Here is a 22,747-nt window from a genome sequence, read left to right as displayed (position 1 = left end):
AAAATGTATGAAAGCAAAATTGCATCAACTGCCCTGTTTGTTCCCCACAGACTGGACAGTTTTGTTTTCTCTTAATTGTTTGGTTGGGTTTCTTTTGCCTGATTTTTGTCACTTTTCTTTCAGAAAATTTCTATTGTTGAACAAGCAACCAATCAAGTGAAAAAGAGATGAAATATTCAACAGATGATGAAACTGCACTCCATGTGTGATCAAAAGGCTGTGGTCAAATGCTCCTGGGTTTGGGATAGATCTTTCAACTGTACTGAACCAGGATGTCACAGATGCAGAAACACATGAATAAAAAGCTCTCAGACTTGAATATATATATGCTCACACACATTTCAAATGCTTAAATCTTATTCAGTACTATTAGTATTATGTAACCCTACATATTTCTTCGGAGCATTGATGTGACTATTAAATATGACTGTCTGAGCTGCTCAGTTTTGAACCACCAGACTTTTCTTTAACATTTAGATATGAATGTGATTGACCTCAAATTTCCCAAGGGAATTGTATTATGTCTCAAAAATACTTAAAATATGTTCATTTAGAGGGATAGAACAAAATAATTTCTTTAAGAAATATTGAAAAAAGTTATACTGAGCTTTCCGAAAAGAATATAATATTAAAAAAGAAAATATATAGTGTCAAAGATTAAAGTGAATAAAATGCAGACGTGCTGTAAAGACACTATTCAAAAATGAACTGGCACATATATGCCCATTAACATCTAATGTGCCTTAAAATGTTATTGCATAACATGAGAAATTATTTTCTTATGAGGTGAATCTTTCTTCCTTTTTGTCCCCAAAGCAAACTTGAGTTTTTTTGTGACCTGTTATTAAAACATTGACCAGAAAATATTCACTAGTCCTTGACAAAACTTCCCAGTTTCCACATTTCACATTCTGTATGTTTATGCCATTGTGAAAACTGCCATTTGAGGCTTTAACGTGACTGCACTGACAAGTCCTTTCCACTAGGGGGAGATATCTTATATGGGATGGAGTTCCCGCTCTCTGCTCTGCTTCCTCTGCCAACAGGTCTGCAGGATCTGTTCCCCAACCACCTGCAACCTGTAGAGGACTGTGGTGCTGCAACGGGTTGACACACATTCCCTCTTCGAGGTTTACCCTGATAGTAGAATGCTAAGAGAACAGATAGAAATGGTAGAGAGACACTGTAATTTAAAGTGAAAATCCATCAAGTAGTGTAAGTGTTTGTGTGTCTGTGTGTGTGTTTGTGGTGGTATCAGAGGAGTATGGAGAATGTATCAATCACTGGTGTGTCCTCAGTTTGTAAAGTTGTTTTTGTTTTTGTTTTTTTGTAATTAAATTTAAGCTCGCATCAAGACAAGAAGTTGTGTCCAAAGGGAGAATGTGGCCTTCTCCGAGACGGCTCAGCCTCCTGCATGCTCCTGTCATCTGTGGGATCGCAGTGGTCAGGACAGTTCATAATGAGTGAGTAAAATTGAGATGTACAGTAGCTTAATAACCGTTTGATTCCAAAAAAAAAAATCTTAATTTATTATTATGATCATAGACTCTCTATAAGTAGTAAGATATCTCACTGAACCCTACTTTAATGTAAATTTTTTTTTTAAAAACGCAGTAAAGCAGTAACGGAAAAAATTGGCTCATCTTTTGACAAGTAAATATATTTTTTGGAGAGTTTTGACCTGCATGTCTTCAGTTTGTAGCATACCTGATCATGTTCAGAAGTCAAGACTGCACATGATGAGATCCGGAGAGCCTGTTTCACTGTGGATTTTCTCTTTGAAGCTGTACCAGATCTGGCTTCTACGTGGGAGATGGAGACCGCTGTAGGCTGAAAAGCTGGGTACGGGTGAGCGTTGAACTGATAAACATGACAGCAGGGAGGATGATGGGAGAAGAGGAGAACAAACGGGAGTTCAGGTGAGGAAAAGTTCTGCTGGAATTGATGAATCCACACCATAAAAGTAAAGGGGTGGAGAGTGATATCCCCGGGGGTTTATAATTAATAATCCTGTCAGGTTTCTGTCAAGCATGGCGTCAAGGTTAAAACTCTGATGTAGACAGATTTATGGGTCTTTGACTTTGGTTTACGGCTTTATTTTCTAGCCTATTTAAAACGTTATAGTCAATTTAATGCTCATTAGGTGTTACTAAATGTCTCAATGTCAGGTCTTAGGGATGTGCTTAGTGCTTCCATGTGTGTTTACTGTAGGTGTGAATATGAAATATAATAACTTTGACTACTTGAATATCTTAATTCCTTTATGTGTATTTATTTGTTTCTTTTTATACGTCTTATTTTATTTCCAAGTGTGTTACCCTCTCCAAAACGTATGTATTATATAGGAGTCTGAGTTGAAACAATGCATTGGAGTGTAAAGCAATGTAAAGCTTGCATCGCAGGGTGTCCTTGGTGGTCTGGGATGTGATGGTGGTCAAGAAATTCATGCAAAATTCATGTGAAACAACACGAGGAAGGAGGAGACAATAGGCTGGAGTTAGAGCTGGAGGAAGGATTTTGACAGAAGAGAAGGGTGTGTGTGGGTGAGAGCAGCACGTAATGGTATGAAAAAGACAGTGAGGGAGTAAAACGGGAGTGGGTGTGTTAGAGGGAGAGGCTTGTTGGTATAAAAGCTCCTTCTCTCACGTGTGTTCCCATATCTCCTGTGTATTTTTTTTTAGGGGGGGTGCATGCTAGTGTTTGTGTGCGTGTGCGCGTGTGTGTGTGTGTGTTTAAAAGACAGGAGGTGTGCGTGTGTTTGTGCCCTTGCAGTACAGAGGACCGATAACTCCCCAGGATGCATCAGCTGCTAGCAGTGACCTCAGTGCTGGTGGCACTCTGCTCTTTAGGGAGCGTGGATTCTTCAGCCTATGACAAGATAGTCACCCACAGCCGCATACGGGCCAGGAATGAAGGGTAAGGAGACGGGATGTGGAAATGAGAGTTCCATTTAAAGAATGTTGTAAAAAATTAACTGAGGATGTTGACAGTCCTGATTATCTTATTTGGATCAGTGTACAGATGTAAGAACAGAAATTATATGATTAGTAACAAGCTGACAGATATGTGCTTACGTGAAGTATTAAGTATGTTAAATTGTATTTGTTCTAGGTTTTATGGGGTTTTTAAATCATATAGAGCACTTGATTAGAATGTGACAAGCACGTCAATCACATTGATGAAAATATTGCTTAAAGCCTCATTGGAAAATTCAACAATGTCTCTCACATTTATTCAGTTCCTCTGCTGAAAATAGTGTGCCCAATTTGGTGCTTAAATTTCATGTTGAATTGATTGAATATTTGCTTTTAATTAAAAGTAAATGGACTGCCATTGCTTTCTAATAAAATGCTAATTAAATTAAAAACTAGTTAAATTATATGCATCAAATTATTAGTTTCACTGCACAATGCATTGCTTAGAAACATAAACATTGGCATGGAAAGAAAAAAAGCACCTTTCTATTTCTTACATTCACTCAACAACTTCCACATCTTCTCATCTTATTGTCCTTTCTTCTTAAACTCACCCATCCTCCCATCCTCCTCCCCTCCCCTCTCCCACCCTCATACACTCCCTCAACCTGGCCTTCCTCCTCACCCTCCTCACCCTCCTCTCTCCTCTCACAGACCCAATGTGTGCGCTCTGCAGCAGGTCGTGGGGACCAAGAAGAAGTACTTCAGCACGTGTAGGAACTGGTACAAAGGCTCCATATGTGGCAAGAAGGCGTAAGTCTTCACCAACACACTGACTGGAATTACTACATAATGTTATTATTATTTATAGTGCAGTGCAAACCATTTCAAGCGCACACATCCTGCGCATACACAGCAGAATTTTCGAATAAGTCACATAAAAATAAGTACTCGAAGCTCCTGTTTCTGTAGATTGATTTCACCCCTGCACTAACTCCTCACCTCTTATTATGGCTCAATTAGCAGAGGTCATCTCTGTTTGCGGTTTCTCTCACTTGCTTCACTGAACCTTCACTCAAAAAAAGATGCAGGGTTCATATATATTCATCTCATTACATTTCCAACATACAAACGTTAGTTTTCTCTTTGCAACTTCACACTCTCACTTTCCTACATATGGAATCTCCACACTGTCTTTACTGTTTGACTTTGTCTGTCTTTGTCCTCAATCACCCCTCCCTTCCTCTCATGTCTGGGCATGCTCTGTAGCCTGTTGGGGGTTCACTATGGTAGGCCTCTTGATGCTGTAAACTCTGCTGATTGATGCTTGACTTCCTCTCCAACATGTTTCAGGTGCACAGGAAAAAATTACTTTACATGCTTTTAGTGTCTTTATGCCGTGAGCTGAAACGAAGGAGATATTACATGTCTTGTCTCACCAGATTCAGGTTCTTGGCATATAGTAATGGAAACTTAATTTGTGCTGTGTGTGTTTACTTTTCTTTATTTTAATGCATTTTGACTGAGCTTTAGTTTCGTGCTTAATAGTGCTGGATTAAGTGGAACGTTTTGAGTCCCACAGCCTGTTTCAGAACTGAATGTTTAAAAAAAAAAGAAGCCCAGTTTGAACATATTAACGAGCCAAAATTTCGGGGGCATGTAGTTAATGGATTTAAATCAGAGTAATATTTTCATGTGACATAATGTGCAGAATGAGTTGATCATTAGAGTAAAAAATATGTCATGCTGATGGAGTGTAGGGTTCGGCTGGAGCTGCTCTGCTTTGTTGGTGACTCAAGTTTAGCGGGAGAGCGAAAAAAAAAACTGAGAACGGCACACTCAATCTCACTTATTCTCTGTCATTAACACATATGCAGATATCAGATATACACACCTTCTCTCAGTCATGCAGTCAACCGGAACACCTGTTATTGTGAGGATGAGCCTGAAAATAAGAAGATGAAAGAGAGAACGGATCAAAGAGAGATTGAGTGCAGGGATGAGCCATTTTCGCCCAACACTGTAAAGTGATAGACTGTTCTGAGATTGTATTACCTGGAACCACCAAGCAATATCTAAAAACAAGACAACATTAAATAGCAGGAAGATTATGAGGGTAAATGAACCACACACATTTACTTGTTTTTGTCTCCCGGACTACTGAAGTGTGATAAAGACACATCTCCTTTTACAAATGCCATCAAACAGTTTATTTGGTAAAATATTTTTCTGTCATTTTTCCTAAAGTCAGATATAAAAAGATTTTAGTTTGCTGAAAGATGTGGTTGACATAATTCCTGAACAAAATAAATGTTAAAAATAAAATATCTATATTTAGTACTAACAAATAAAAGACTGTAAAGACATCAGAAACATTATTTCCTCTACATGTCTGTGTTTTGACTTCCAAGAGTGAAAGAGCACAAATTTATGTAATTTATTAACCATAAACTGAACATGAATTCCTGAAATAGACTGCCCGACTGTATGTCTATCTGTAAAGCAAAAAATGTATGACTGGAAAAATACCAAAGAAATTGTTGAATATCAATTTTGAGAAAACATAACAAATAGAGACCCAACAAAGCCATAAAAGTCTCCCTTCTCTGCCTCTGTGGTCACAGTGAGGGCATTATTCAGCTGCAGTGGAGGAAATCCACCCAGCTGTGGTTATGGCTGAGTTGGATTTGGTGTTGATGAGAGATTAGGGAAGGGTGTTTACAGTGAGGCATTTTGGATGTAGTCGTGCTCAGTGGGGGTTGGTGCCTGAAGAAGTTGGTGTCAAAACAAGCTCTGAAGGTGCAACAGCTGAGGTCATACCTGGAGTGAAGCTTATGGAAACCACTGCTGCAAAGAACAAATTACACTGATGTGAATTAAACCTGTGCTGTGTTCTTCTCAGGATCTACTCTTGATGTAATGATACCAGTAGTTCCACAAAGAGCTCTCACATTCAGCTGCTGGAGGTTCAGGTGGAAGCAATTTTCTTCAAAGAAATGTGTTTTAAATTAACGACAAAACATGCAGGGAGCAGGGAATGAGGGCTTAAAGGGAAGTTCATTCGTAGTTAAACCATAATAATGTCAGAGAAGTTGTATGTTACTTGTAACCTTAATTTACACCAACTCCATTCACATGTGTATATATATAAAAAAAAACATTGGCACAAAACTGTAATGTTTTGATCTGATGCCAAACAACCCCACCTAATATTTGTGTGTGAGTGCAGTGTGTGTGTGTGTGTGTGTGTGTGTGTGTGTGTGTGTGTGTGTGTGTGTGTGTGTGTGTGTGTGTGTGTGTGTGTGTGTGTGTGTGTGTGTGTGTGTGTGTGTGTGTGTGTGTGTGTGTCTTTGTGTGCACACTCATGACCCATGTTTGCACATGTGCTCATCTGGAAGCCACATTGAGCTGCTTCATGCAGTGACACTGTTAAAGGCCTGGTTGCAGTGCACTGGCTTGTTCTGTCTCTGGTGCCCACATTATCTATTATCCTGTCAGACCTCAGCCGCTGAGCGGTGATTTCATACCTTCCGGACAGCCAGTCCTTCAGGGATATTTATGTATTTTATATAGTAGAAATTAGTGTCAGAGCACAGACTGATTGCTCTGTAAGAAATAATAGATAGATAGATAGATACTTTATTAATCCCACAAGGGGAAATTCTTTCGCTGGTTATATTTGCACAAAATTAGCCTATTCACAGCTTCAGTGTCATCACACACACGTTTCCATAAACACTTGAATACTGATTCAAGGGGATTAGATAGTTTGCCAAAACATGAGTCATTTTAGGAAGCTGAAGGGAGAAAGTGACTGATGTTGCTTTGGTGTGTGTGTGTGTGTGTGTGTGTGTGTGTGTGTGTGTGTGTGTGTGTGTGTGTGTGGGGGGGTGCGCGTGCGTGTGTGTGTGTGTGTGTGTGTGTACGTGTGCATGTGTGTGTGTGTGTGTGTGTGTGTGTGTGTGTGTGTGTGTGTGCGTGCGTGCGTGCGTGCGTGCGTGCGTGCGTGCGTGCGTGCGTGCGTGCGTGCGTGTGTGTGTGTGTGTGTGTGTGTGTGTGTTGGAAGGGAGTGTTTTATTTTTGCACAATATATCACTGCTGTTCATCTCTGAAAGGAAAGCAAACAGTTATGTGTTTTGGATGTGAATCAAGTTAAATCCCAATGAAACTTATTCAAGAGCTCCATGTATGTTTCTCTGGTGGGTTGTTGTTGAGCATCCAATGTTGAGTCCCATCCTAATTTGTTTCCCTGTTGGAAGACATGTGTCAACTTGGGAGGAACTGGCAAATGCCAGCTATGATGACCAGCTATAGTTCAGTATCAGTACAACTCTATGTGAAAAACATAGTTTATTCCTCCATTAAACCTGCATTACTGGCTCACAGTATCAGCCTCCTCATAACTCATTCTATCAGTCATAATCCTGTAATAAAGTGCAACCTGAGTTCCTGTGAACGGCTGAGTGAGGAGCATAGTTCAGCTGCACAGCTCGTTTGGAGTGTGTAGTGTTAACAGGACCTCTCAGCTTCCTGACAGGATGTTTCTACTTCTTTCAGTTCTGTTTTCACAAATTTTCATAAGCTGTTCCTTCCACCCAAAAATGTAAGCTATTATATGAACACAAGAAGTTGACTGTGCGTGAAGATTTTGTTTTCTTTGGAGACTTTTTTGATTAATGGCCAAGAGAAAGGGAAAGTGAATGGCATACTGGTCTGGTTTTCATGTCAACATCAAGTTAAATAGTGTAAATCTTTGATTTCCTGAGGAATGTGGTAACTGGGAGTTTCCATAATGTTTCTTAGACCATGGTGTTGGATTTGACGAATGTGACAGCCCACAGAAGTGATCCTGAATATTTTATACACCATACTGATCTTTTGGTTCTCTACTAAAGCACAGCTTTTCAATGTCATTAATATTTTTCTCAGGCTCTGTTTTGATCATGTTGCTAACACACGACTGTTGCTGTAACTTTTTAAAATTCTTGTCTCAGGCTTTTTCATTTGCTGGGTTTACTGCTGTTGCATGATATATTGGAAATTATATTGACTGACTCTGTTGCAAGTTTTCAGCTTTTTTCTGTGATTGACATGCTGGGAATGGTGCGCTCTCTACCAGTTTGCCTGTGGAAGCATTTTTTAATGAACCACTTTAATATAAATTGTGTTTTTCTCTTATCTTTTTTAAAATTCTGCTTGACCTGCTTCCTTTTTTGGATGTGTTCTTGTTTTTCCTCACTTTTATGGGCTTTGCTTGATTACGGATTTGTTATTTGGTGAGTAAGACTACCTCTGTGCAGCCTTTGTGTCCTGTCATATGTTTCCACCACCCAAAATCCAAGGACTCATCATTCTCTCAAATATCCAGAAATTGTTTATTTTACTCTCAGCTGTCAGTTCCGCTTAATTGATCTGGCAAATATCTTATGTTTTCTCAACTTGCATTGCATTCACATTGCATGGTGCTCTAATTCAGTTTTGTGTATGCTGTTGCAAAAACAATGAAACATTATAATGTACGGCTCTCTGACTGTAAGTGCTCCAACAACAAAGAAATCCTTCTTTTTTTTTACATTGTGCACCTTGATAAAGTTAATTTATGTCTTTAATTTCACTAATCCACTGAAAGACTGAATGAGTTTTAACATTTTTGTGTTGTTGTTCATTTTATCAGTCTGGTTTTATATGAATGCTGTCCTGGGTACATGAAGATGGAGGGCATGAGAGGATGCCCTGCAGGTAGGTGGCTGACACCACAGCAACAGTCTGGTCAATTTTCTGTAGTAACTACTGTACTGTAGTAATTAAAAATGTCAATCCTTTGTTATGCTATTTCCTTTGCCCCCCCCCACCCCACCAGTGGCTCCCATTGACCATGTTTATGGTACGCTGGGGCTTGTAAAAGCGACGGCCACGCAACAATACTCTGACATATCCAAGCTGAGAGAGGAAATTGAGGGCAAAGGCTCTTTCACCATGTTTGCACCCAGCAATGAGGCCTGGGATCAGCTGGACCCTGTGAGTAAACTGGAGGTTTTAACCATTCTCAAAGAACACATGCAATAATAACATTTGACATCCTTACTGCCCTGTAACTAATGTTGGGATTTCCAAAGACTATACGGTCTGCACTGGTGAGCAACGTGAACATCGAGCTGTACAACGCTCTTCACTTCCACATGGTGAACACCCGTCTTCTTACCAAAGACATGAAGAACGGCCAGACTGTCACTTCCATGTATAATGACCTGGGGCTCCACATCAACCACTACTCAAACGGGGTCAGTTTAAGCACTGTGTAGTTAAGCACAAGATTGCATTAATACTTGAATTATGTCTGTAAAGGACTTTGATGGTACATCAAGACACAGGTGGTCTAAACTTAATAAAACATTTTCTTTCTGTGAAGATTGTGACAGTGAACTGTGCCAGGATCATCCATGGTAACCAGGTGGCCAGAAACGGTGTGGTGCATGTCGTTGACCGGGTTATCAGCGCTGTGGGGAACACCATCAAGGATGTCCTGGAAGTCAACAATGAGCTCTCCTCTTTCAGTGTATGTTAAATTCACCCCACCTTCCATAGAGAAAAGATTAAAACTCATTTGTTCAATCAAAATCTTCCAATATGACAAAATGTTGCATGGAAGACACACTGTCCTGTCTTTATTCCCAGGCTGCAGCGTTGGCATCTGGTATGATGGACAAGCTGGACCAGCCAGGCCAATACACTTTGTTCGCTCCAACTAATGACGCCTTTGAGGAATTGAGCCCAGGCTATCTGGAGCGTATCATGGGAGACAAAGCCGTTATTGCAGGTACACTATTGATGATGTAAAAATATATGAATTTGTATAAATATGGTGTACCTGTTAAACACACGTTGACACGATTGTTGTGAGTATGTTATAATGTTAATGTTAGAATTTTGCTCAAAAGATCACTGTGCCAAAGGAGCCTCGCACAGCTGCGTGCTTGACTGTGCACTTTGAAAGTCTTGTTGATATTTTGATATAAGTGCAGAAAACTCAAAAACATATGGAACAACTCAATAAAGTGTGTAACTTTTTTTTGTAGTTTTTAGACATTTTAGTTCAGAACTGTTACATATTATGCATTTAATATTAATTTGTGATGAAGTGAACTTAAATTATGTTGATAGCGTATTGTCAAAATACAACTGAAACCATCTGTGTCCACACACAACACAATGAAAGCAGGAAACAGCTTATCTGCCTACTTGCTGAATCATGAGAATGAGCATGAAGCCAGTCTTCCTCAGTAAGCGACTTCCGCTGGCAAAAACAATATATCTGCAGATAAATTCTCAGACACTTGGAAGCCAGGCTTTGCTGACCCTCTATGTTAAAACTCCTTCCAAAAGCAGAGTAATTTGGCCCACAGTACAGTGCTGATTGCATTTTAATTTTGCGGGGTTTGCAAGGTGTAATCCCATATCTGAATGTTGACAGAAGTGCCTAATTATTTCTAAAAGAGCAGACAATGTGAGTGATGATTGCAAGCATAAATCTTGGATAGCCGCAAGCTACAGGCCACCAGAAGAATTTAAAAGAGTGGAATCTGATCAGCATATTTTTCTACTTTTCTCCATCTATCTCTCTCACACTTTGATCAACCCTTTCAGCCTTGGTGAACTACCACCTGTTGAACAGTGTCCAGTGTGCAGAAGCCATCATGGCAGGATCAGTGTATGAGACAGCAGAGGGCAGCACCATAGAGATCGGCTGTGATGGTGACAGTCTGACCGTCAATGGCATCAAGATGGTGCTGAAGAAGGACATTGTAACCTCCAATGGTGTCATCCACCTCATAGACCAGGTGCTCATCCCTGACTCAGGTAAAACATAGCTTGAATTTGGTTAAATTATTTGGCTGTACAATGTTTTCTTTGATCACAACTTTGATGATTCATATCAGCCAAGGACGTGATGGAGCTGATAGGAGACTCCCAGAGCACCTTCAATGACATGGTGTCTGAACTGGGCTTAGCTGCCGCCATAGGTCCGAAGACACAGTACACACTGCTCGCTCCTTTGAACGCTGCCTTCACTAGTAAGTTAAATATCTGTTTCGTACAACTCAGCACAATAATTTTATCGTTTTAAACCTCTAACTTTTCTGTATATTTGTCAGATGAGGTGATGTCAACAGACCAGAGCCTGCTGAGAGCCATATTGGGAAACCACATATTGAAGTTCAAAGTTACCCTGAGCGAGCTCTACAATGGACAGCTGCTGGAAACACTCACTGGCAAACTGCTCAGAGTCTTCATTTACCGCACTGTGAGAACTATGTTTGTGTGTGTGTGTGTGTGTGTGTGTGTGTGTGTGTGTGTGTGTGTGTGTGTGTGTGTGTGTGTGTGTGTGTGTGTGTGTGTGTGTGTGTGTGTGTGTGTGTGTGTGTGTGTGTGTGTGTGTGCGTGCGTGCGTGCGTGCGCGCAGCTATTGTTGCATCATAGAGTCAAACAGAGTGAAAAACCAAAATAGAAAGACAATGATAAATTAGAGGTGAAGATGATGGAGAACAGCAGCATCCATACTGGAAATCTGAAGTTCATTATCAGGCCTCTTACCAAGTGTTAACATGATTTTTCTGTTTTTCAAATGTGTAAATAAACAGGAAATTAGTCCAGCTCTTTGCAGATGAGATGTGTTTCAGATATGACAATCACCTTGGTGTAATTTGCTATTCTGTTTGATTGATTGTGATCAAAGAGGACAGTGTGACAACCCTCTTCCCCTAGAATAAATAGTTACCAGATCTGAAAAATGTATTTTAGACCTGTAACTGCACTCTCTGAATGTTCCTCTCTTGGTAGGCTGTGTGCATAGAAAATGCATGTTTGGTGCGTGGCAGTAAGGAGGGAAGCAACGGGGCACTTCATCTTATGAGGACCCTGATCAAACCGTCTGAGAAAACAATCTACGAGCTCCTGATTGCTGACGGACGTTTCAAGTGAGAACACATCTATATTTTTTTGCCATACTTTGGTTTTCCCTTTGTTAGTGTCAATGCTTTATCCTACACCTTTCACATTTTAAGCCTCTATGGGACCTTATGGGTACCAGTAGAAGCTGATGATGAATAATAGAGGAAACAGATGTGTGGCTCAGTGACACCACACAACTGCACAAGACTGCTAGAGCTATAATCCTCCTGATTAAAACAAGCAACACCTGAGCATTTGTTCTCGTCCAAACGCAACATAATGTGATCTCCTTAACAAAAGTAAATTTGTCATTATAGTTACAGCTGTTTTCCTCGTAGAAAAAAATAGACTTCATGTCCTGTCTGGCTTGAGTTTATGCAGTCATAAACACAAATGCTGACCAAGAATAAAAAATAAAATGTCAACAGAGCTCGTAAATATAGGGGGAAAAAAAGCCTTTTATTTTGGAGTGTGTTGTAGCAGTGTTCAAGTGATGTCAGTGACCACATGTGGCTCAAACAGCTTACCTTTTATCGATTAATTTTTCATTGTTGTTTGGTTCCACCTTTGTAAATCATAAAACATATTCCACCTTATCATTTTCATGAATCCAAAAGTGTAAAAATTCAGCCTTTAGACTTAAGTTCAGGCCTCATTTCACTCCAGCAGTCCAATACATTGACTGAGTGAATTGATGATTCATCTTTTCTGTTTTTGTGAATTACCATAGAATTTTCCTGTCACTGATGGAAACAGCAGGTCTGTATGATCTGCTAAAGCAGGAAGGCTCCTACACCATCTTTGCACCAACAGACGATGCCTTTGATGGCCTCAGTAAAGAGGACCTTGCTCTGCTAAAAAGTGAGTACTCTGCTGAGATGAAGATATGCAGTTATGTGCTGTTGAATAAGGAGAGAAAATAACAAGAATGGTATCTCTACTGTATGGAATGACGTTCCCTCTGTTGTCATTGACAGGTGATCTAAATGTTTTGAGAACCATTCTTCTGTACCACCTCAGCAATGGTGTCTTCATCAATGGTGGACTAGAAGGAGGAGTTACCAATCTCCTTAAAACCCTCCAGGGCAACAACCTGCAAGTTAAATCTGTACGTCATCATTTGAGTGTATATATTTGTGTCCTTAGAGTCAAAGAGGCAGCAGTGATTTTCTGAATCTGTCTACATTTTGCACATTCATTTAGCAATCAAACAGGGATAACCCATTGATAACAGAAAATACCAATCGCTGCACCAACAGATGTATCGGCACATGAAAGTCAACACACCAGTTGGCTTACGGCTATATTTCAATTGCTGCCCACTTTAAAATATAAACAAAAGTTATCAAGAAAGATATTGTGAAATTGACCATATCCTTATTGAGCATATTTGTATTATGTCAATTTTAAGTGACCATATAAATACATGGTGAGCCTCCGTTGTGAGACTTAAACCCAATCTTTCTCCACATTCTCATTGAAACAATAGCATCAAAGAGCCTGTTTTAATCTACTTCAAAGCTGCAGAATCTACTTCGGTCTCTGAAGGAAAGCCAGAAATAATAAAACCTGGCTTCCTGTCACTTCTATCAACGCCCACTCTCGGTATTCACTCACCACTCCCACCTCTCATTTAGATGCCCTCCACCTGCTCTTGATGTCCATCTGCTTTGCTCTTTGCTCCTCAGTCATCATACGGACTTCATTATCAGTTCACCCATTACCTCAATTCTGCCTTTGCTCTCTCTCCAACCGTGCTATCTATCGGGTTATCAGTCAAGGTGTCATATCAGGCCTACAGAACTTCCTTAGTAGACACAGGAGAACTTGTTTGAGATTTTTTTTAAACTAACAGGAGAGAGGACTTTCCGGTCCTCTATCAGTTAAACAATGGAGAGGACAGTGATTAATGGAAATGTGTGGTTGTTTTAAAAAAAAACTGAACTTAAGCTAATAATGATGATGCTCAATATAGTGGAAGAGACAGGAAGCAGAGAAGCAAAACCTATCCCTTACCTAGCTTGTCTTTTAGTCACCTCCCTGGAGATGATTGAATTGTAGGAAATTAATTATAAATGGGAATCCCAGATTTCATTTACGAGTATAAAGCACACAGCCCAGCATTGTTATCCGCCAAACCATTTAAAAACTATTTTTTTTAAGGTGTACATTCAGACGTCTTAAAAAGTATACACAAGCGTCTTGGTCAGCCTACAGTTTTTTTTTTATTTTTTTAAGGAAGTAGTTGTTTATTTATATCTTTGAAAAAAATATATATATATACAGTATATATATATATATGTATATATATCTATTCACTGTTATTTTGTTTGTTTTTACCAGGTGAACAACTCTATCCATGTAAACTCTGTGGACGTGCCAAACAGTGACCTCATGGCAACGAACGGTGTGATCCATGTGGTGAAAAATGTGCTCTATCCTGGGGGTGAGACAGCATATATTTCCATACGTTCATGCAATGTGCACTTTGTGGCAGGATGCATTTGTTTCATTGGATACCTGTTGTACATGATGCATTATCTTACAGACCTTCCTGTGGGCCGTCAGGACCTCCTTGTCCTCCTGAAGAAGCTGATTCGGTACATCCAGATAAAGGTAGGCAAAGGAAAAACAGATGTGTATGAATGTATGCTGGTCAAAGATTTTTTTTTTTTTTTCTGTCTGGTTTGTCTTTTGCTTATCAATCCGTTATTCTTTTTGTTCTTTAGTTTGTTTCTGGATTTTCCTATACTGAGATCCCACTCACCTTCATCAGTAAGTTTCCTTGGTGTTACTATTGCTATATGATGTCTAAATATTATCGCACGTGAAACAAGTTAAAACTAATTTTGTTACTTCACAGAGAGGACCATTACAACTACTCGTTATAGTAAAGGTAAGACCTAAAACTTAACACGATTGAAAGATTTGAATCAACTTTGGTCATGGGATAGCTTTAACATTAGTGGAGATGATAAATAGCATGACTGCCTTTGAAACTAATTGATGTTTTTTGTTCAACAATGAGAACCAATACTTTAAGTGAAATCCATCCTGTTTGCTAACATTACCTCGAAGAATCTAGGTAGCAGATAAACTTCTCTCAAAATGGAGGTGTCTAAGCTTATGATGAAAAAACGAGTGAGTGGACAACTTTGTTAACAGTCAAATACCAATTGTGCAACAACACAAGCAACCTTTTTATGTACTTACTAGTAAAACAGCAAGAAGGCCAGCTGTGTAGCTTGGCATCTGACCTGCAACTCTCGCCAATGACTAAAAGCCAGTTGGAAATTTACTCTTCTCTTCTTAGCTTTCTCCATTAATGTCCTCTTCGACTCTTCGCCTCTCTACTGACAATACTGTGGTAGCTTTTTCTTATAGGCAGTTGAAGGCCCATAGCTGGTGGTATGGGGTGTAGTGGGGTAAAGCGTTAAACAATTTTTACAGGAGACCACACACAATCAACCCAAGTTACATAATGCAACAGGCTTTTGGGGTGCCGAGTGGGAATAAAAGACATGCTGTTGTCCTTAAGTCAGTGTACCATCAAAATGATAGTTGCATAATGTTGCTTTAAGGCCTTTTCTCTGGTCCCTCGACTTCTTGTCTCTAATCATCCACTCTCAGTACTTATAAGTCAATGCCGACCTCTTGGCATATTTAATCAGTTCCTTAGGTATGAGGTAATTAGGCTGTCAAAGCAGAACAGGTTTAGAGACCATAGAGAACTCTAGGATGTTGCTCATTCAGCTGGGCTGAGTCCAGTGCACTTCCATACAAATGGAAGTGTGCCTTGACATATTGGGTAACATAGGAGAAATGAAGTCCAAAGGTAATTAGGTTATTAGGCGCATTACTTGGACTACAGAGCTGAAGGACTCCAGGGGTTTTCATTTTTAGTGTTTGCAATTTTATACAATAAATGAACAGAAATACTCAAGACAAAGCTTCAATTTCTATTTTCTACTGTTTGGGCATTTGGCCTTAACTCTCTTGCTCCCCTGTCTTTTATCAAACTAAATAATGTAAAAGGAATCATCATTCTTTAGTTAATCCAATTTTTATATTCCTTACAAGTAGACATCACTTTGTTTTATGAGTTCAGGAGACATTAGGTTTATTACCGCTAAAGAGACTCTGTCTACATCTTTTGTAAAGAGAGGTAATAGCCGCAGATTTATACTGCACCATTTATCATTCACATTTTCATGAGGTTGACGTGTTACAGTTGAAGTTCTTAAAGTACAAAAACAGTGTTGTGACATTGTCTGATACACAATATCACATTGCATATGGCTCTGATTGATGTGTTAGTCCTTGAAAAAGGCAAACTAACCATCCCTCATTTTGATGCACTGTCACTGTAAACACAGATAAATAAAAGGTATTATCTTTACTATTTAGCTATTAATTGAAATAATTTATCATCCAGATCACAAAGGAAAGCAGCCACAGTTTTAAGCATAAATTACCAAAATCTCTTAATGACCTTCTTTGAAAGACAGACATAAATCTGTCTCTGATTACCAAACTAGGCCACATATCAAGGGACCTCAGGCCAAAGATTACAAGCCCTCAGATACAAACACACATCTGTTAGCTTTCATCTCTTTCTGGCTCATATAAATACAAAAAATCATCAGCAGTAGAAACCATGAAAAAGGTAGAAGACTGTTCCTGGCTGAAGTTTCTAGTGAAGCGGATTCAAAATGTGATTTGTAAGATTTTATGGAGACATCCATCCCCAGATGGGAATTTATTGGCGGATGTTCACATTTCATTTTCTATCATTTTTAAACTAGTTGTCAAGATTTTTTTAAACTCTAACATATGTAACTGATGGTTTAAATGTAATGCTTCGAACAACTAAGGGAGAAAATGAGATCCGTCCGTAGGGACCAGCTTACTGGACCGTGGAGCACAAAAGCACTTATTAAAGACTCTCTTTTTTCAGTGATGCAATCTAATATTTTGTGAATGCCAGTTTCAATTTGTTCCACTTCTTGTTCTAATCTGCTTTGATTACTGCACATAATAGGCCTCCAGCCTCCTCCTTCACTCTCATTAGAGAATATATAGGAATGTTTTAAAGATAGCCTTCCTGTCATTCCTAAGGCTTGATCATATTACCTCTCCCTCTCTACAGTCCCTGATTCAACAAATGTGATTAAAGTCATTGAAGGAGAGCCAACTGTCACCAAGATTACAAGGGTTATTGAAGGGGAGCCAACCATCACGAAGGTGACAAGAGTCGTAGAGACAGAACCAACTGTTACTAAGGTGGTTATCGAGGGAAAACCTGTGGTCACTACGGTAACAAGGGTCATCGAAGGTGATCCTTCTCTCACCAAATTAACCAGAGTCATCGAGGGTGATCCTTCTCTCACCAAAGTAACCAGAGTCATCGAGGGTGATCCTTCTCTCACCAAAGTAACCAGAGTCATCGAGGGTGATCCTTCTCTCACCAAAGTAACCAGAGTCATCGAGGGTGATCCTTCTCTCACCAAAGTAACCAGAGTCATCGAGGGTGATCCTTCTCTCATCATATTAACCAGAGGCATCGAGGGTGATCCTTCTCTCACCAAAGTAACCAGAGTCATCGAGGGCGATCCTTCTCTCACCATATTAACCAGAGGCATCGAGGGTGATCCTTCTCTCACCAAAGTAACCAGAGTCATCGAGGGCGATCCTTCTCTCACCAAAGTAACCAGAGTCATCGAGGGCGATCCTTCTCTCACCAAAGTAACACAGGTCATTGAAGGGCAGCCTACCATGACCAAAGTTACAAGAGTTATTGAGGGTAAGTTCACAACATTTTTACCAAATGCTTAAATCCTTCATAATTTGAGTGCACAACATAAGCTAGATGTTAAAATTTAGACCTCAAAACGGCTTGATGACTTGGTGCTTTTAACTGTAGGTACAGAGGTTGATGCAAATGGAAAGAGGATTATGGGTGAGTTTACTTAACACGCTTACCTCCTTGTAGAGCATTGTAGTCTAGATCTAGGCACTTTCATGCATTTTCTAACAGATCTTTTAACAGAGGCATCCTCGGTCCTGTTGACCACTGAGCATCATCATCATGTAATTCGAATTTCATGTCACATTACATTTCACATTTCCTTGGTTGTCATCAATTTGAGTCATTAGACATACAGTATTGTTTTTATGGTGTGCACCATTTTTGCCTTGAGGGGACATTTTTGTGAATGTTTTGTTTTTGTTCATGTCAGACTTACTTCAATCACTATCCATACTATTTTGTATATCTTTCTTGCCTGTAATGACTACAGACAGTGACAGAAGGAATTTTAATTTGCATTGCCATGTTTAAACACAAGCAGTGATTTGGTCGTTGTTGGCTACAACTGTTAGCTTCCAGCTATTTCTTTATCTGACGTTTTGCTTTCCACTGGTGGGTCAGAAACAAACCAACAACGCAGATGGTTTACATCCTGTGCTGCTGGGGCTGGCTTAGTGCCAGCCTGAGTCTGGCTGCTGCCTGAGCCTGTCTTCTCAGTTTCTCAACTTCTTGAAAACGTCCACAGTATTCCTAACTTGACTGAAACAACACACTGGTTCAACATTTCTGAAGTCAAGTTTGCAGCACGCCAGAAAGGACTCATCAAGGCAGGGAGAACTTTTCACATTCATCTGTCGGTGACATTTTGGGACACAAAATACTTATCTACAAGGATGGATCAAAAAGTTCCAGTACTGCTCCCGTTGTACTTGAACGCAGCATGGCACCCTGACGTGTTTCGTCGCGAGTACGTTTTCCAAGTTATGTCGTATGATCAGCATCAGCACCTGAGTTAGAGGCGGTCCTGTGACCACTGGGATGTGCATATTTGTGATGACACCATGAAGTTGAGCAGAGAGCGCACGTCAAATTTTCTGTCAAATTTTGATTCAAATTTCTGTCTTGGAACGTTTCGTTGTACACAAAAAAAAGAATTATGCAGATTATGAGGGTAAGCAAAGTCAGATTTACCCAAACACAACTTCGTTAGCATTAGTATTTGTGACTCAATCCATTTTATCAAATACGCCAGTGAAAACACTCAGATTGTTCCTTTGGATTGTACAGTCTACTATGACAAGCTTTGGCCTGCCACAATCCACATGATTGAAAGCTCATTCTGGTTTTGGTGTTTGCATAGGCTCATGGATTGATTGTTGATTTTTACAGTCTGTCTTCTGATCCAGCACACATAACTACAAGATAAATGCAAGAGTTTGTACATGATCTTTGACTGCCTGTGGTGCACCATGATTTGGATGTCTTTTCATCTCATTGCTTATCCATCTGATTTCATCCCATTGTCCTCATTTTTGTCTCTCAGGCAAGAATGGCTTCATTACCCATACTATGTCTTACTTAGATGTAAACATGTATGTGTGTATAGAGTGCAAATTATAATGTGCCATGTTGGGGAGGCCAACTCAGACCATTGGGCGATTGGCTTTTATGAGTGCAGGTGCAGGCGCGCTGTCAACTGTTTGCCCCTACAACTTCTTCTCTGGTGTCTTGCAGCTTATCTTGTGAGCTAAGACAAAGAATTGTCTCTGTTTTCTTGACCTGAGCTCCCCCGGCACACATGTACTTCGCACCCTGTGCATTGTGAGCAAGCGTGTGTATGTGTGTGTTCATAAATAGTGCCCTTTTGTGCTTAACTATATGTTGGCGGTGGCGGAGGAGGTGTTTTATGGGGTGTATGTACCTGTCAGTCTGTCTGTCTGTCAGTCAGTACAGTTGCTAAGTCGTTAAATGACTTTCAACACCCTTCTCCGCTGCCGGTCTGAAGGTGGAGCCAGATACATCATGGTGAACGAGCCTCAGATCATTGAGGGTAGGGTGTCCTTACATGAACACTTTATACCAAACAAGATTCTTTTAAATGTTTTCCTTTTGTCCTTGAAATAATCATGTTCATATATAAGTATTCATTCAAATGAAAAACCAGTGATTACTTCTTTGTGGGAAAGAGAATATGATGAATTTTTAACACTGATGCTGCTCCTTACATGATTCTGTATGAGGCAAAAATTGCTTTGAATTGTTAATGTAATGGTTTTGTTTTGAACGTCCAGGACCAGACTTCTCAAAGATCACAACCATCCATGGAAACCCAACTCTGATTGATGAGGAGTCAGAGAGAATTACCAAAATCATCAAAGGTGAACACTCATAACTGCTGATTGGCATGGATTTTGTGAAGTATTTGCATGTCTATGTATCCAAACGCACTGACTGACTCTTCATTTCACAGAGGGAGGTCGAGTCGCTGCTGCCAGGAAAGCTCCAGGTAAAAGCATGATTCGTTGATGCCGCATTATCAACCCCAATGTTGGAACAGACTAAAGAGAGTTTGCCAAAAAACACATAATCACAACTGGAAAATATGCAGAGCAAAAGTGAACTATCTAACCACAGACAGTCATTGTTAGATTTTATTTTCACAATTTTCTTTTTTCTAATTATTTGTCTTTGAGTCATTCCACCTCATCTTCAGATTTGATTTCTTTCCTCCTTCACATTTTCGCTTTTGTCTTTATATTTATTGAATTCCCTTATTTTACTGTGCCCCATCTGCCTCGTCTCTTACAGTTGGAATGAGGAGGAGAGCAAGGCTGGTGAGGCGTCACCACAAGACAAGGGAGTAAATCCAACTGAGACAAAACTACCTTAGGGCTCACCGCAGACACTGAATGCATCTCCAGCGCTGCTGGTCGAGTGATGGTTGATTGGAAAACCGTGGACCAATGGAGAGAAATCAAATCAATCTGGCGATTTCTTTGTCGAAACTACCATTAAGAATTATTGTTTACTATTCCATCTGGACCATACTGTATGTGATAGGCATGGTGTGTAATAGTTATGCAATGACATTTGGATACCCTTCATGTAAGTAATGTAAGGGTACAAATGAAATATGAATCTTTGCCATGGGGTAAACGGGGCTAAAGGTGAGATATATTCTACCACTGAGATTTTTTTTTTTTTTAAGTTTGCTCCTTTTTTTTATCGTTTTACTTTGTAAACAGATTTTGTGGGAAGACTTTTGTATGCTTTTTATGGTGCTCGCATTCTGTGCAACACATGCATTTTAATTAATACAACAAATAGTGTTTTGCTACCATTACATGTTATACTGTACATCTGTAAATTATCACAAGATAATTCAAAACTACAATAACTTCTTTCCAGTTTTCATGACTGCTTTTACTCAATAATACCAAAACGTTTCATTCTTTTGAGTGTGAGCTTGATTTGTAAACGTCTATTTACAAACTGGCTTCACAATCATGTTTTTACCTCAAAAATAAATAACTAATAAAGTGTGTAAATACAATGAACATATTAAGAATACTGACTTTCATTTGTGTATCCATGTTCTAACGTTGCTCATTTTCATTAGATGAATAATAGTTGCAATATTACGACCTGCCTCAATAATATTGAAATTGATCACATTTACTATTATATAAAATATTAATAATATTTGAAAAAACCATTCTCTGAAAAGTGGAACTAAACAGAGTCACTTAATAGAAAACATGATGGTTAAAAAAACTGTATATTTCACAAATTACCTGGTTGAAACTATTCATCTCTAACAAACATACACATCTTCAAGAATGTTACCATTTACATGAGGGTATGTCAAGCTAATTTTTACTCATTGGCTTTGGGTAGTATGTCACATGGTTCTGTTACCATGACTCTTCCTGTCATATGAGTGATCAGCGTCCCTTATCTTGTAATTAAATAATACCTTTTCAGCATGAATCAAAGGTACAAATAATGTTTCTGTTCTCTTGTGTCTGTCTTCAGTTTATTGATCATACTAATAAATACATATAAAAATGTAGTTTTTGAACAGTGCTTGATAAATATACAAAATATCATCATCGTTCTTAGTGACCTTGTGAAATATGTATTTTGGGAAAAGTAGTACCTGCACTTCTACTACCTTCCCCATGAACACACATTTTGGACAAATTTTCCATACTGAAACTGAACTACATCCACTCCCAGGGTTTGACCCAAAGGCTTAGCAAACTCTTCCTCTCTGAGCTCTGTGCCAGACAGCTCTGTTGTTGGTCGTCCAACTCTAAATGAAAAACAGCTGACCGTGGCAATGAATTTACAATTTACAGAGACTGTTAGTAGTTTCTGCGGGAGACAAGAGCAAAAATTGGATAGCTTGATATTAGCAGACCCAAATTCATTTCATGAATAGATAAGGCTCTGGCCCTTTCACCAACTGGCATTGACTACCATATGATGCATGTTATGCACGTAATGCATTTAAAAATGGACATCTAAAAAGTAAACCAATAACAAAGTGCTTTGAAGTGCAATCCTAAAAACAAATGCCAAAAGACTCAAAATTCAAAAGTCAATAAAAAATGTTCCCATCATCATTATGATGTCATTCTGTCCATAATCATGCTCTACTACCACTGCCGTTGTTCTAAATAGATTTTGAAACAAACGCTTGGCTTCAACATTACCACACACGTCCATTGGTTGCTAATTAGTTCACCCTTCAGCCTTTTTATTTTTTGGTGGCTTTGGTTTAAAAAAATAGACATGAAAAAATAAACGATGGTATTTTTCTCGACAAACAGGGAGCCAAAGTTAAACAGGAACTTGGAGAAGAAAGAAAACGTCTTTCAGAATCCCCCTTTTAGAAAAACAAACTAACTCTAACTTAAACTGACAGAGCTTGATTGTACTCCAAACTCCAACAAAGCTAAGACAAAGCGTGATAATAAGACTGAACAAATTCATTGATATAAACTTTTTTCTTCTTGGACTTGATTACGGGGAAAGCTGAATGTGACTGAGGGGCTTGATTTTAGCACAG

The 22,747-nt window shown here is 39.3% G+C and overlaps 1 protein-coding gene across 2 annotated transcripts; it reads left to right on the top strand.

Moving 5' to 3' along the window:
• The first annotated feature begins 2,555 nt into the window (after positions 1-2,555).
• On the top strand, positions 2,556-21,681 carry postna (periostin, osteoblast specific factor a). Of its 2 annotated transcripts, XM_069720691.1 has the most exons (23): positions 2,556-2,916; positions 3,630-3,728; positions 8,590-8,654; positions 8,776-8,933; positions 9,032-9,196; positions 9,325-9,471; positions 9,591-9,732; positions 10,560-10,772; positions 10,853-10,987; positions 11,069-11,217; positions 11,754-11,890; positions 12,595-12,725; positions 12,842-12,972; positions 14,208-14,310; positions 14,413-14,480; positions 14,594-14,639; positions 14,728-14,760; positions 17,014-17,667; positions 17,788-17,823; positions 19,679-19,723; positions 19,965-20,051; positions 20,144-20,179; positions 20,482-21,681. In XM_069720691.1, the coding sequence occupies exons 1-23, from the start codon at positions 2,798-2,800 to the stop codon at positions 20,535-20,537; spliced, it is 2,955 nt and encodes a 984-aa protein (XP_069576792.1). In that variant the 5' UTR covers positions 2,556-2,797; the 3' UTR covers positions 20,538-21,681. The 2 variants fall into 2 exon arrangements, with proteins under 2 accessions (XP_069576792.1, XP_069576801.1); XM_069720700.1 differs by lacking the exon at positions 19,679-19,723 and having other exon boundaries at positions 2,558-2,916.
• Positions 21,682-22,747: the final 1,066 nt, after the last annotated feature.

The sequence above is a fragment of the Brachyistius frenatus genome, unplaced genomic scaffold (genome assembly GCF_029030835.1).
Source record: "Brachyistius frenatus isolate BFR_SWC_R1_liver_20210118 unplaced genomic scaffold, ASM2903083v1 Contig_5, whole genome shotgun sequence".
Taxonomy (NCBI): domain Eukaryota; kingdom Metazoa; phylum Chordata; class Actinopteri; family Embiotocidae; genus Brachyistius; species Brachyistius frenatus.
Note: the sequence above shows the minus strand (reverse complement) of the source record. Positions and strands in the feature narration are given on the sequence as shown.